The following is a 15017-nucleotide window of genomic DNA, read 5'->3' on the forward strand; positions in this document are numbered from 1 at the left end:
TTATATATTTATTAAAATAGCTACATTACTATAATATTGGTAAGTTTGGTTAGGACAATTGCTTTCCTGCTGGCAGTCTCAGGGTTAAGAAGTGAAATTCAGTGCTTTGGATTTTAAGACAGAAATACAAATTGTGTTAAAATAAAGTGAATAGCAGCTAGTCGTGCTTACTTAAAGATGAGGTCGTCCACGTCTGTTAGTGTAGCTCCAATGCTTTTGAGCAAGATGTGGAGGGACTGCAGCGGTATTACTTCCTGCTTTTCTTTGCCGGACTCGTCTCCTCCAGAGTCCAGAGACAAGCTCAGATGCAACTGTTTAGGAAAGAAGATTGTGACTGCTGAGGAGTATAATCTATATTTAGATTGGCATTATTGCTCGTATACAAGACATTTGGAATATTTACCGAAAAATGGAGATGGCATTTCTAAAAAAAAAAAACACATTATGGTGGGTTTCTCAGGTTCAAGATAAACAATCGCTACAGGATCAAATTGAGCAAAAATGCAATTGTAACAGAAAAGTGGTGTAATTCAGAAAAAGGTATTCTTGCTTAAACAGTACAAAGAATTACGGGATTGATATGAACAAGAAAACTCGCGTTACGCCGATAAGTTGCCAATCCACTTTGCGTGGACTGATAAGTCAAACATCTTTCACAAAAATAGAATTACAACACAAGTATCAGCAAATCTGATGTGGAACCAATTTGAACAGCAACTTGCTGGAATTCTTTACAAATTATTTTCTTTTTTTTTTGCTCAAGTGATTGCATAACTGGTGGGTGATGACGGCGATAGTGAAACTGCACCGTAATATCATCGGACGGGCGCAGTGGACAATTGTTTTATTGCCGTCTCTTCCTTCTCAAATTTATAGAAGACTAAAACGGAGGAAGACGCACTGGTGCCAGCTTCCAAGTTTGCGTTTGCAGTGTGGATCCTCGCCGCTGGTCACGTGTAAGTGGGGAATCACTGTATGGTGCCTTTCATTTTCTTTCCATTAGAGTTGCTGAACAGAAAATCATGGGCAGCACATCCGCAGTTCCCGATTCTTGTGCAATGCTTCCCACTGGCAGTGCGAACTCGCAGAATCAACCCAACCCAATCGGTCGTAGGAATTAAATGTCCATACAAAAACCCAATATTTTTTACAGCCAGTGCACGTTATAATTGTTACAACAGCTGTACAAGGACCAGAAAACAATGGGGAATGAAGTGTCAAACACAAGGCATCACCTCTACTCTAGTTATTGGGAACTGAACACAATCTATAATCATGCAAACAATTTTAACTCTCATTTAGTTTGAAAAAAAGCCAAATGACTGACCTTGATTGGCGAAATATGGAAGTACTCAAAGAAGCTGAGGCTGGATGCATCGGTCATTGATGTCTCCATCAATTCGGCCTTCAGTGCTTCCATATCCTGGTCTAGCAGATTAGTCTGCAAAGTAAAAGCAAAACTGCTTCAAATCCATCCAGCCACGATCACTTTTGACCCAATTCTTTTGCAAAGATGAAGAGACAATTAAAACATTTCTCAAAGTCAGTAAGACAATGTCTCATTTATATTAACAAAAGTGTTTCATCGTAAGGTTAGTTTTTAATTTTTCCAGTTAAAGCAGCTATCCTACCCAAGTGCATTCCAAGACAAGCTTAAAATGTTGAATATTGAATGCATAGCTACAAGGTAAAGCTTATATATACACACATACTAGACTGTTTACCAATTTAAGAGATGTGATTTTCTTCTCTCTATACTGGGGTATGTTTACACCTGCAATGCCTGCTTTCCAGTAACTTGCCTGAGTTGACCATTCTTCATCTATGATTCCAGACAGCGAATATTTTCAGGATATTCAACTATCAGAGACTTCACAGCTGAGCCCAATTCTCCTCACCCCAAGTTGTGTTGCTTCTTTTAATGAAAAATATGATAAAGATTGAGTACGTCATGCATTCATCCTTTCGTGGGATAGGAAAAAGACCATTCTGGCCTATTAAAGCTAATCCCTCAAGTATAAGTGTCGCATTATGGCACTGAACCATATTTGAATAAACCTAACGATATCAACTCTATTATCTTGCCCAGAAGATTCTTCCAAACATTATGTATTCTTTGAGTAAATTAATGTTTCCCGATCTCACCTTTTAATTTATTTTTCACTAATTTCTCTTTGTCTTCAGGCCGTACTTTCTTGGTGCGCTCTGTAATAATCTGAGTTTATCTTCTCCATTCTATTCAATATTTGACTGCTCGATCTACCATGCCATTTCACACAGGGAGTCAAGATCAAGTGTATTGTTCACGTGCAGTGGGGTTAGATAGGAGAAAACTGGACTAGGGCGTGTAGATATGATTCCGTGATGGTGATCCCACAATGTTGTTAGATAGGAGATTCCTGGATATCGAACCCCAACAATAATGAAGGAACAGTGATATCTGTCCAAGTTAGGATGGTATGCGACTTGGAGGTGATGGTGTTTCTATGATTTTTATTCAAAGTGTCTCTACATCTGAACACTCAAGGTGATCAAATCAAAGTGAAATGGGACACAATGGAACAGACAAAACTTCAATGTAGGGGGCACAAGAAGTTTGCAGATGGTACAAAAACTGGTTTGATAGTGAAGAAGAAAGCTGTAAACTTCAGGAAGATATCAATGGACTGGTCAAGTGGGTAGAAAAGTGGCAAATGGAATTCAATCCGGAAAAGTGCAAGGTAATACATTTATGGAGTGCTATCAAAGCAAAGGAATACAATAAATGGTAGGATACTGAGATGTAGAGAGAAACTAAAGAGACCTTGGAGTGCAGATCCACAGATCCCTGAAGAGAACAGGACAGGTAGGCAACGTGGTTAAGGCGGCATACGGGATACTTTCCTTTATTAGCGAGACATAGAATATAAGAACAGGGAGGTTATGCTTGAACTGGATAAAGTATTAGTTAGGCCACAGCGACAGTACTGCGTACAGTTCTGGTCACTGCATTGCAGGAAAGATGTGATTGCACTTGCAAGGGTGCAGAGGAGATTTACGAGAACGTTGGCAGTACTGGAGAATTTTAGCTCAGCGGTAAGATTGGATAGGCTGGAGTTGTTTTCTTGGCCGAGGGGAGACTTGATTCAGGTGTATAAAATTATGAGGGGCTTGGATGCAGTAGATAGATAGGACCTATTTCCTTTAGAAGAGAGGTTAATAATAGACAGCATAGACACGATGGGCCGAAAGGCCTCCTTCTGTGCCGTAAATTTCTGTGAATCTATGATATTGCTACTCTTGTCCTTCACAGCAGTATAGATCGAAGTAACCTTGGTGAGAGCTTGTTTACTGTACATATTGCAGCCAAAAAGAGTATGGTTGATGTAAGGGGTGAACTACCTGCCAATGGGGTTCACTTCTTTGGGCAGCAGGTTGTCAAATGATGCAATAATAGAAAACAAAGTGCTCTCTTGCATTACCAAAGCCAGCTCCGCATTCGGAGGCTGAAAAGGGATATCTGGAACCAGCTGGTAATGCACCAAGTCCTGATGCGTATCAATCTTGCCCTACATTTTACCATCAGCCAGTAAAGATAATGGTTTCCCTGCCCCATCCCCCCACTCAACATAGGCAGTCCCTCGGAATCGAGGAAGACTTGCTTCCAGTCTAAAAATGAATCCTTAGCTGGCTGAACAGTCCAATACGAGAATCACAGTCTCTGTCACAGGTGGGGCAGATAGTCGTTGAGGGAAAGGGCGGGTGGGGAGTCTGGTTTGCCGCACGCTCCTTTCACTGCCTGTACTGGTTTCTGCATGCTCTCGGCGACGAGACTCAAGGTGCTCAGTGCCCTCTCGGATGCACTTCCTCCACTTAGGGCAGTCTTTGGCCAGGGACTTCCAGGTGTCAGTGGGGATGTTGCACTTTATCAGGGAGGCTTTGAGGGTGTCCTTGAAACGTTTCCTCTGCCCACCTTTGGCTCGTTTGCCGCGAAGGAGTTCAGAGTAGAGCGCTTGCTTTGGGAGTCTCGTGTTTGGCATGCGAACAATGTGGCCTGCCCAGCGGAACTGATCAAGTGTGGTCAGTGCTTCAATGCTGGGGATGCTAATGTTGGTATGAGCACTCAGTGCAAGCTAAACGGCCAGAACACGTTCAGTTAGGAGCCAATGGGCTTCAGGCAGTCGGTTGAGTTGCATTCATGATAGTTGGGCATGGCTTTCACCTAACTGAACTGCTCAGTCTAAAATGGGGCTGAGTTTCCAACAGAAAGATAACAATTTCAATAATAAGGCAGCTTGTAAATGGAGTTCAATGATAGCAGCACCGTCAAAAATAGTAAAAACGTTTCATAACATGGCTAGCACTAAAGTTACCTTTTGTGTCCCTGCTAGAGGGTCTGATGCTGGGGTAAACAATGCAATAACTGCACTGAGAAACCCCTGATCAATCTTCACTGCCATTTCCTGAATCAGGACCATGAAGTATCTAGAAGTGAACAAACAGCATCATAGTAAACTTTTCTAAAAAAGAGAAAAGATTATTTTTAAAGAGCACATTTGCACCCCCAACAGGTCATTATTTCAACAACACAACACGGACACATCGACAAGCATTCAATTTCTTGATTATATAGTTTGTAAAAAGAAATCTTAACGTGGCAAAATTGAGTCATAGTACCATTGAAGTTTACATTGTGTTCAGATCCCTCCATGGCCTCGCCCCTCCCGATCTCTGTAACCTCCTTCAGCCCGCAACCATCCGAGATCTCTGCGTTCCTCCAACTCTAGCCTCTCGTGCATCCCTGACTTCCATCGCCCCAGCACTGGTGGTCGTGCCTTCAGCTATCTAGGCCCCAAGCTCTGGAATTCCCTCCCGAAACCCCTCCGCCTCGCTCGCCTTCCTTATTAAGTTCCTTAAAACCTAGCACTTTGCATCTGTCCTCATGTCACCTTTAGCTCGGTGTCAATCAAGGATCATGTAAAAGTAGGGATGGAATGTATTTAAAATGAGGACTGAATTACATCAGTGCACCTTGAAATTTTGAGGTATCTTTGAAAGTAAAAACGATGCATATCATACACTGGCTTGTGCTCCCAGACCTGGAGTTGGTGAGTACAGGAAGAGAGCAGATACAGCTGAGAAAACCAACGACCAGGGAAAGACTTAGGAGAGAGCAACTTGAAGCGTCCTTCATTTTGTAACCCTGGCCCAATTATCCCCACCTTCTAACCCTGCTTTACCTGAAAACTACCATTGACCTTAACCACACATATACACCGCCACAGGAGATCGACTAATCTAAATATATAAAAAGGTCGAGTCGAATGCATTGTTCAGGCGTCACACTTGTAAATATGCAAATTTCTATCATATTTGAACCTTAAATTACATATTCCAGAGTGCAATAAATTACAACTGCAGAGGTCGGAATGGAGAAATCCAAAGTGGGAAACAAGACTAGACTAACAATGAGGACCTACTAACGGCATATGAATCAAGCATGAGCAATCAGCAAACTCATCCAATAAAGGGAAAAGAAATCAGTTCAAATTTAATTTGATAATACTTTTAATTGGTATATTAGTGCCTACACTAAATTGATGATGGACATACTTGAATTGTAAAAATGGTCGATAAAAAAACATTACAAAATTTACAAAAAAATAGTTAAACTTAAACCTAGCATTTTCTGTCGATGAATTCTTCTACTATCTTCCGACGGAGGCCTGTGCCTGTCTGAGAAGCCTGACCCTCGAGTTCATGAGGGTTCCCAGATTCATCACTCACAGTTGAAGAAAGATGAGGGGACTCGACAAGGTGGATGCAGAGAGGATATTTCCACTCATAGGGGAAACTAAAACTAGGGGACATAGTCTCAGAATAAGGGGCCGCCCATTTAAAACTGAGATGAGGAGGAATTTCTTCTCAGAGGGTTATAAATCTGTGGAATTCTCTGCCCCAGAGAGCTGTGGAGGCTGGGTCATTGAATATTTTTAAGGCAGAGATAAGATAGATTTTTAAGCGATAAGGGAGTAAAAGGTTATGGGGAGCGGGCAGAGAGGTGGAGCTGAGTCCATGATCAGATCAGCCATGATCTGATTGAATGGCGGAGCAGGCTCAAAGGGCCAAATGGCCGACTCCTGCTCCTATTTCTTATGTACTTACTGATGTACTTAGAGCCAACAATGCAGCAGCCTGTAGCTTCCAACAGGCCATTCTGCTACAATTTCCAGAATGGATGTTACGAACAGTAAGACTGATATTTACAGAACAGGCTGGCACTTACTGATTGCAAGTTCTGACCCCTCCTCCACTCTGACTAATCAGATAAAAATTAGATGATGATGAAACGCCGAAGGAACCATTTTAGTAAAAGGGAAAGTAACTAGAATTTATGGGGTTTCTTTTGAATAAATCATAAAACAAGATAGAGTATGAACTCTTCAATTTTGTGAGGTACCTTAGAAAACAAAAACGACGTATGCCATATACTGGCTGTGAAGGAGCGGAGGTGCAGTGGCCCGGGAGCAGTGTGGAGGACACTTCAGAAGCAGCGCGAGCTGGTGCAGGAGGGCAACGGCAGCGAAGAATGACGTCAGCAAGGTCCAGGTCGGTGACTGGGCAGATACAGCAGGAGCGGCGAGGTCGGGGCGAAGGAGCGGCGAGAGATTGTAGAGGGACGTGATCGGGGACCAGTAGAGGTGAGAGTTTGGGGCCAGCCCACACTGCGAGGTGCGCGCTGGTGTGCAATGGTCACCACACGTTAAAAAAAATCCACGCACAGGCATCTTCCACCCTTCAGGATGTATTTCGGGATCTGGAATATTAGGTCCTTCATTGAAACACTCGTGAACTCATCCTTTTTTGGCGTGGAATCAAGTCATCCTCGTTTCGAGGGACTGCCTATGATGATGATATGATCCCACACCTGGAGATGGTGAGTACAGGAAGAGAGCAGAACATAGATGTAGCTGAGAAAAAGAGTGATCGGGGAAAGACTTGGGAGGGAGCAACTTGAAGCTGTTCTTCATTTTGTAACGTTTTCACATCCTGCATTTCTTTTATCCGTGTTTGTTATAAGCAATACCACAGAAGATCCATAAACAGTCTAAAAGTCTCGTGTCTGTTACACCAACAAATTACACCTGATACACATATACACAGATAAAGCAAGATAATGCACTGTTTTTCTGACAAGTTATTCTCAGCACCTCTCAGAGCAAAGCTCTGCAGTTCCAATCTGGAGAAACTTCCAACCTCAAAAGGTCTTTAAAATCATGAAAGGGTTTGATAGGGTAGACAGAGAAGATATTTCCACTTGCGGTGGAGACTAACACTAGGGGCCATCAATACAAGATAGTCACCAATAAATCCAATTGGGAATTCAGGAGAAACTTCTTCACCCGGAGTGTGGTTAGAATGTGGAACTCGATACCACTGGGAGTGGTTGAGGTGAACAGTATCAATGCTTGCCCCGGGCTGGAGAGTCTAGAACTAGGGGGCACAGTCTCAGGATAAGGAATCGGCCTTTTAATACAGAGATGTGGAGACATTTCTTCACTAAGAGGGTTGTGAATATTTGGAATTCTCTATCTCAAAGGGCTGTGGATGCTGAATCATTGAGAATATTCAAGGCCGAGATCGATAAATGTTTGGAAACAAGGGATATGCGAATTGGGTAGGAAAGTGGAGTTGAGGTTTAATCTTATTGAATGGTGGAGCAGGCTCAAGGGGCCGTATGGCCTACACCTGCTCCTATTTAGAAACATAGAAACATAGAAAATAGGTGCAGGAGTAGGCCATTCGGCCCTTCTAGCCTGCACCGCCATTCAATGAGTTCATGGCTGAACATGCAACTTCAGTACCCCATTCCTGCTTTCTCACCATACCCCTTGATCCCCCGAGTAGTAAGGACTACATCTAACTCCTTTTTGAATATATTTAATGAATTGGCCTCAACAACTTTCGGTGGTAGAGAATTCCACAGGTTCACCACTCTCTGGGTGAAGAAATTCCTCCTCATTTCGGAACTAAATGGCTTCCCCCTTATCCTTAGACTGTGTCCCCTGGTTCTGGACTTCCCCAACATTGGGAACATTCTTCCTGCATCTAACCTGTCTAACCCCGTCAGAATTTTAAACGTTTCTATGAGGTCGCCTCTCATTCTTCTGAACTCCAGTGAATACAAGCCCAGTTGATCCAGTCTTTCTTGATAGGTCAGTCCCGCCATCCCGGGAATCAGTCTGGTGAACCTTCGCTGCACTCCCTCAATAGCAAGAATGTCCTTCCTCAGGTTAGGAGACCAAAACTGTACACAATACTCCAGGTGTGGCCTCACCAAGGCCCTGTACAATTGTAGCAACACCTCCCTGCCCTTGTACTCAAATCCCCTCGCTATGAAGGCCAACATGCCATTTGCTTTCTTAACCGCCTGCTGTACCTGCATGCCAACCTTCAATGACTGATGTACCATGACACCCAGGTCTCTTTGCACCTGCCCTTTTCCTAATCGGTCACCATTCAGATAATAGTCTGTCTCTCTGTTTTTACCACCAAAGTGGATAACCTCACATTTATCCACATTATACTTCATCTGCCATGCATTTGCCCACTCACCTAACCTATCCAAGTCGCTCTGCAGCCTCATAGAATCCTCCTTGCAGCTCACACTGCCACCCAACTCAGTGTCATCCGCAAATTTGGAGATACTACATTTAATCCCCTCGTCTAAATCATTAATGTACAGTGTAAACAGCTGGGGCCTCAGCACAGAACCTTGCGGTACCCCACTAGTCACTGCCTGCCATTCTGAAAAGTCCCCATTTACTCCTACTCTTTGCTTCCTGTCTGACAACCAGTTCTCAATCCATGTCAGCACACTACCCCCAATCCCATGTGCTTTAACTTTGCACATTAATCTCTTGTGTGGGACTTTGTCGAAAGCCTTCTGAAAGTCCAAATATACCACATCAACTGGTTCTCCCTTGTCCACTCTACTGGAAACATCCTCAAAAAATTCCAGAAGATTTGTCAAGCATGATTTCCCTTTCACAAATCCATGCTGACTTGGACCTATCATATTACCTCTTTCCAAATGCACTGCGATGACATCCTTAATAATTGATTCCATCATTTTACCCACTACCGATGTCAGGCTGACCGGTCTGTAATTCCCTGTTTTCTCTCTCCCTCCTTTTTTAAAAAGTGGGGTTACATTGGCTACCCTCCACTCCATAGGAACTGATCCAGAGTCAATGGAATGTTGGAAAATGACTGTCAATGCATCCAATTTTTCCAAGGCCACCTCCTTAAGTACTCTGGGATGCAGTCCATCAGGCCCTGGGGATTTATCGGTCTTCAATCCCATCAATTTCCCCAACACAATTTCCCGACTAATAAGGATTTCCCTCAGTTCCTCCTCCTTACTTGACCCTCCGACCCCTTTTATATCCGGAAGGTTGTTTGTGTCCTCCTCAGTGAATACTGAACCAAAGTACTTGTTCAATTGGTCCGCCATTTCTTTGTTCCCCGTTATGACTTCCCCTGATTCTGACTGCAGGGGACCCACGTTTGTCTTTACTAACCTTTTTCTCTTTACATATCTATAGAAACTTTTGCAATCCGTCTTAATGTTCCCTGCAAGCTTCTTCTCGTACTCCATTTTCCCTGCCCTAATCAAACCCTTTGTCCTCCTCTGCTGAGTTCTAAATTTCTCCCAGTCCCCGGGTTCTCTGCTATTTCTGGCCAATTTGTATGCCACTTCCTTGGCTTTAATGCTATCCCTGATTTCCCTTGATAGCCACGGTTGAGCCACCTTCCCTTTTTTATTTTTACGACAGACAGGAATGTACAATTGTTGTAGTTCATCCATGCGGTCTCTAAATGTCTGCCATTGCCCATCCACAGTCAACCCCTTCAGTATCATTCGCCAATCTATCCTAGCCAATTGACGCCTCATACCTTCAAAGTTACCCTTCTTTAAGTTCTGGACCATGGTCTCTGAATTAACTGTTTCATTCTCCATCCTAATGCAGAATTCCACCATATTATGGTCACTCTTCCCCAAGGGGCCTCGCACAACGAGATTGCTAATTAATCCTCTCTCATTACACAACACCCAGTCTAAGATGGACTCCCCCCTAGTTGGTTCCTCGACATATTGGTCTAAAAAACCATCCCTTATGCACTCCAGGAAATCCTCCTCTACCGTATTGCTTCCAGTTTGGTTAACCCAATCTATGTGCATACTAAAGTCACCCATTATTACTGCTGCACCTTTATTGCACGCACCCCTAATTTCATGTTTGATGCCCTCCCCAACATCACTACTACTGTTTGGAGGTCTGTACACAACTCCCACTAACGTTTTTTGTCCTTTGGTATTCTGCAGCTCTACCCATATAGATTCCACATCATCCAAGCTAATGTCCTTCCGAACTATTGCCTTAATTTGCTCCTTAACCAGCAATGCTACCCCACCTCCTTTTCCTTTTATTCTATCTTTCTTGAATGTTGAATATCCCTGGATGTTGAGTTCCCAGCCCTGATCATCCTGGAGCCACGTCTCCGTAATCCCAATCACATCATATTTGTTAACATCTATTTGCACAGTTAATTCATCCACTTTATTGCGGATACTCCTTGCATTAAGACACAAAGCCTTCAGGCTTGTTCTTTTAACACCCTTTGTCCTTTTAGAATTTTGCTGTACAGTGGCCCTTTTTGTTCTTTGCCTTGGGTTTCTCTGCCCTCCACTTTTCCTCATCTCCTTTCTGTCTTTTGCTTTTGCCTCCTTTTTGTTTCCCTCTGTCTCCCTGCATTGGTTCCCATCCCCCTGCCATATCAGTTTAAATCCTCCCCAACAGCACTAGCAAACACTCCCCCTAGGACATTGGTTCCGGTCCTGCCCAGGTGCAGACCGTCCGGTTTGTACTGGTCCCACCTCCCCCAGAACCGGTTCCAATGCCCCAGGAATTTGAATCCCTCCCTGTTGCACCACTGCTCAAGCCACGTATTCATCTGCGCTATCCTGCAATTCCTACTCTGACTATCACGTGGCACTGGTAGCAATCCCGAGATTACTACTTTTGAAGTCCTACTTTTTAATTTAGCTCCTAGCTCCTTAAATTCGTTTCGTAGGACCTCACCCCTCTTTTTACCTATGTCGTTGGTACCAATGTGCACCACGACAACTGGCTGTTCTCCCTCCCTTTTTAGAATGTCCTGCACCCGCTCCGAGACATCCTTGACCCTTGCACCAGGGAGGCAACATACCATCCTGGAGTCTCGGTTGCGGCCGCAGAAACGCCTATCTATTCCCCTCACCATTGAATCCCCAATCACTATTGCTCTCCCACTCTTTTTCCTGCCCTCCTGTGCAGCAGAGCCAGCCACGGTGCCATGAACTTGGCTGCTGCTGCCCTCCCCTGATGAGTCATCCCCCTCAACAGTACCCAAAGCAGTGTATCTGTTTTGCAGGGGGATGACCACAGGGGACTCCTGCACTACCTTCCTTGCACTGCTCTTCCTGTTGGTCTTCCATTCCCTATCTGGCTGTGGACCCTTTCCCTGTGGTACGACCAACTCGCTACACGTGATACTCACGTCATTCTCAGCATCGTGGATGCTCCAGAGTGAATCCACCCTCAGCTCCAACTCCGCAACACGGTCTGTCAGGAGCTGGAGGCGGATACACTTCCCGCACACGTAATCGTCAGGGACACCGGAAGTGTCCCTGAGTTCCCACATGGTACAGGAGGAGCATAACACCCGACCGAGCTCTCCTGCCATGACTTAACCCTTATATACACTTATATATATTTCTTATGCTCTCATGCATTTAAGGGGTATCTATATAAGGTGAGTTGACGATGGTGGGGAGCATAGACCAGTTTGACCCAGTGGCCCATTTCTGTGCTGTAAATTCTAAGTAATGCTCTGTAATTCTACGTAATGCTCTGTGATTAGCCTCCATCTAGACTTCAGCATGTGTCTGTTTAGATTACTTCCTGCAAGGAATACCTGGCAAGTGGCTTTAGAATGTAAGGTTAGCAGCTACACAGCACAAGCATGCTCCAGACCCCAGGCTACCTATGAGCAATGTGACTGGGGATCAACTAATCATTTATAAAAGGTGCACATTAGTCTCAGAAGATGTAGCACCTCTACCAGTACGCAACTTTACTCACTTGAACTGCATGACTTGACTGTGTTCATTAAATCTTGTGATGATGCTTACGTCAATAAATGGTTTTGGTTCTAAAAAGAGCACACATAAAAATGAGAGCATTCACAATATATATATATATATATGTGTATTAAATCTTCATTAGGAATGATAAAATACACTTTTAGACTTTGATTGCTGACCTGAATCCAAGGCAATGGACTTGGGAGGGAGCACAGGATGGAACGCGATCGGAAATATCGCACCAGCCAGCTGGTTATCAACCTGCAACAGAAAGACTAGGTTGAGATGTTCTAAAAGCAACAGAACTATTTATTTTTTGTAACATTTCAAAAGTATAAACTGTATTTTTGCTACTAGTGTCTAACTAATGATTTCCTGGAGTTCATTACACCTTATGGCTCCAAAGCGTTTTGGGACGTCCTGAGGTCATAAAGACGCTATATTATGTGAAGCCTTTCTCACTTTTATGAGGCCCGTAAAGTGCGAAAAGCCTTGCTTAATTTATCTCCAGTCTAGACAGAAAATAAAATAACTTACGTTTAAGTAGCACCTTTCACAACCTTAGGACGACTCAAAGCGCATTACAGCCAATGAATTACTTTTGAAGTGTAATCACTGTTGTAATGTAGAAAACATGGCAACCAATGAACAGACAGCACGGTCCCACAAACGGCAATGGGATAATGACCAGATAATCTGTTTTAGTGATGTTTAGTTGAGGGATAAATGATGGCCAGGACAATCTGGAGTGTTACTTCAACCCACAACCTTCTGACTTAGTGGCGAGAGTGCTACCAATGCACCATGGCTGACACTGAAATTATATTTTGGAAAGTTCCGACAGTAAAGAATCATAGAACGGTTACAGCACAGAAGGAGGCCATTCGGCCCGTCAAGCCTGTGCCGGCTCTCTGCAAGAGCACCTCAGCCAGTCCCACTCCCCCGCCCCTTTCCCCGTAGCCCTGTAAACAAATTTTCATCAGATACTTATTCAATTCCTTTTTGAAAGCCACAATGGAATCTGCCTCCACCACCCTTTCAGGCAGTGATTCCAGATCCTAACCGCTCGCTGCGTAAAAAAGGTTTTCCTCATGTCGCCTTCTTAAATCTGTGCCCTCTGGTTCTCAACCCTTCCACCAATGGGAACAGTTTCTCTCTATCTACTCTGTCCAGACCCATGATTCTGATCACCTCTATCAAATCTCCTCTCAACCCTCTCTGCTCTAAAGAGAACAACCCCAGCCTCTCTAGTCTATTCACGTAACCAAGGTCCCTCATCCTTGGAATCATTCTCCTAAACCTTGTGTGCACCCACTGTAAGACCTTCACATCCTTCCTAAAGAATGCGACAGAATTGGACACAATACTCCAGTCTGGGCCGAACCAGTGTTTTATAAAAGCTCATCATAACTGCCTTCCTTTTGTACTCTATGTCTCTATTTATGAAGCCCAGGATCCCGTATGCTATTTTAACCGAGTTCTCAACTTGCCCTGCCGCCTTCAACGATTTGTGCACATATACCCCAGGTCTCTTGGTTAATGCACCCCCTTTACAATTGTTCCCTTTAGTTTATATTGCCTCTCCGCATTCTTCCTACCAAAATGTATCATTTCGCACTTTTCTGAGTTAAATTTCATCTGCCAAATGTTGTGTCATCTGCAAATTTTGAAAGTGTGCTCTTTACACCTAAGTCTAAGTCATTAATATATATCAAGAAAAGCAGTGGTTCCAGTACCGAGCCCTGGGGAACACCACTGTATACCTTCCTCCAGTCCAAAAAACAACCGTTCATCACTACTCTCTGTTTCCTGTCACTGAGCCAATTTCATATCCATGCTGCCACTGTCCCTTTTGTTCCATGGGCTGCAACTTTGCTGGCAAGCCTATTATGTGGCACTTTATCAAACGCCTTTTGGAAATCTATGTACACCACATCAACCGCATTGTGCTCATCAACTTTCTATGTTACCTCATCAAAGTTATTTAAATATGATCTGCCTTTAATAAATCCATGCTGGCTTTCCTTAATTAATCCACATTTGCCCAAGTGACTGCTAATTCTGTCCCTGACTTTAGTTTCTAAAAGCTTCCCCACTACCAAGGTTACTGGGTTTATCCTTACACCCTTTTTTGAACAAGGGTGTAACATTTGCAATTCTCCAGTCCTCTGGCACCACCCCCAGATATAAGGAGGATTGGAAGATTATGGCCAGTACCTCCGCGATTTCCACCTTAACATCCCTCAGCATCCTAGGATGCATCCCATCTGGTCCTGGTGACTTATCTACTTTTAAGTACAGTCAGCCTTTCTAGTACCTCCTCTTTATTAATTTTTATCCCTTCCACTAACTCCACTACCTCCTCTTTTACTATGACTTTGGCAGCAGCATGTTCCTTGGTAAAGATAGATGCAAAGTGCTAATTTAGTACCTCACCATGTCCTTGACCTTCATCGGACCCTAATCGGCCCCACCTCTCCTATGACCCATTTACTATTTATATGCCTATAGAAGACTTTTGAATTCCCTTTTATGTTAGCTGCCAATCTAGTCTCATACAATCTTTCTGGCTCTTATTTTCTTTTTCACTTTCCCACTGAACTTTCTATATTCAGCCTGATTTTCATTTGTATTCTCAACCTGACATCTGTCATACGCGCTCTTTTTCTGCTTCAGCTTACTCTCTATGTCTTTCGTCATCCAGGGAGCTGACTCTTGTTGCCCTAGCTTTCCCCTTCTGGGAATGTACCTCAACCATCTCTCCTCTTTAAATTGTTCAATTACAGTTTTGCCTTCCAATCTTTGATTCCAATTTACCTGGGTCAGATCTATTCCTAACCTACTGAAA

General features: G+C 43.6%; 1 protein-coding gene across 2 annotated transcripts in view; it reads right to left on the reverse strand.

The window, feature by feature from the left end:
* vps13c (vacuolar protein sorting 13 homolog C) overlaps positions 1-15017 on the reverse strand; it is a 385292-nt gene that overhangs the window by 36407 nt on the left and 333868 nt on the right. For both annotated transcript variants that reach the window (XM_070865206.1, XM_070865205.1), the window contains 5 exons: positions 12349-12430; positions 12168-12237; positions 4353-4464; positions 1328-1441; positions 172-311 (listed from right to left, as the gene is read on the reverse strand). In XM_070865206.1, coding sequence (XP_070721307.1) covers positions 172-311; positions 1328-1441; positions 4353-4464; positions 12168-12237; positions 12349-12430 — 518 coding nt within the window. The remainder of the gene's footprint in view (positions 1-171; positions 312-1327; positions 1442-4352; positions 4465-12167; positions 12238-12348; positions 12431-15017) is intronic.

Source organism: Pristiophorus japonicus, chromosome 21 (genome assembly GCF_044704955.1).
Source record: "Pristiophorus japonicus isolate sPriJap1 chromosome 21, sPriJap1.hap1, whole genome shotgun sequence".
NCBI lineage: Eukaryota > Metazoa > Chordata > Chondrichthyes > Pristiophoridae > Pristiophorus > Pristiophorus japonicus.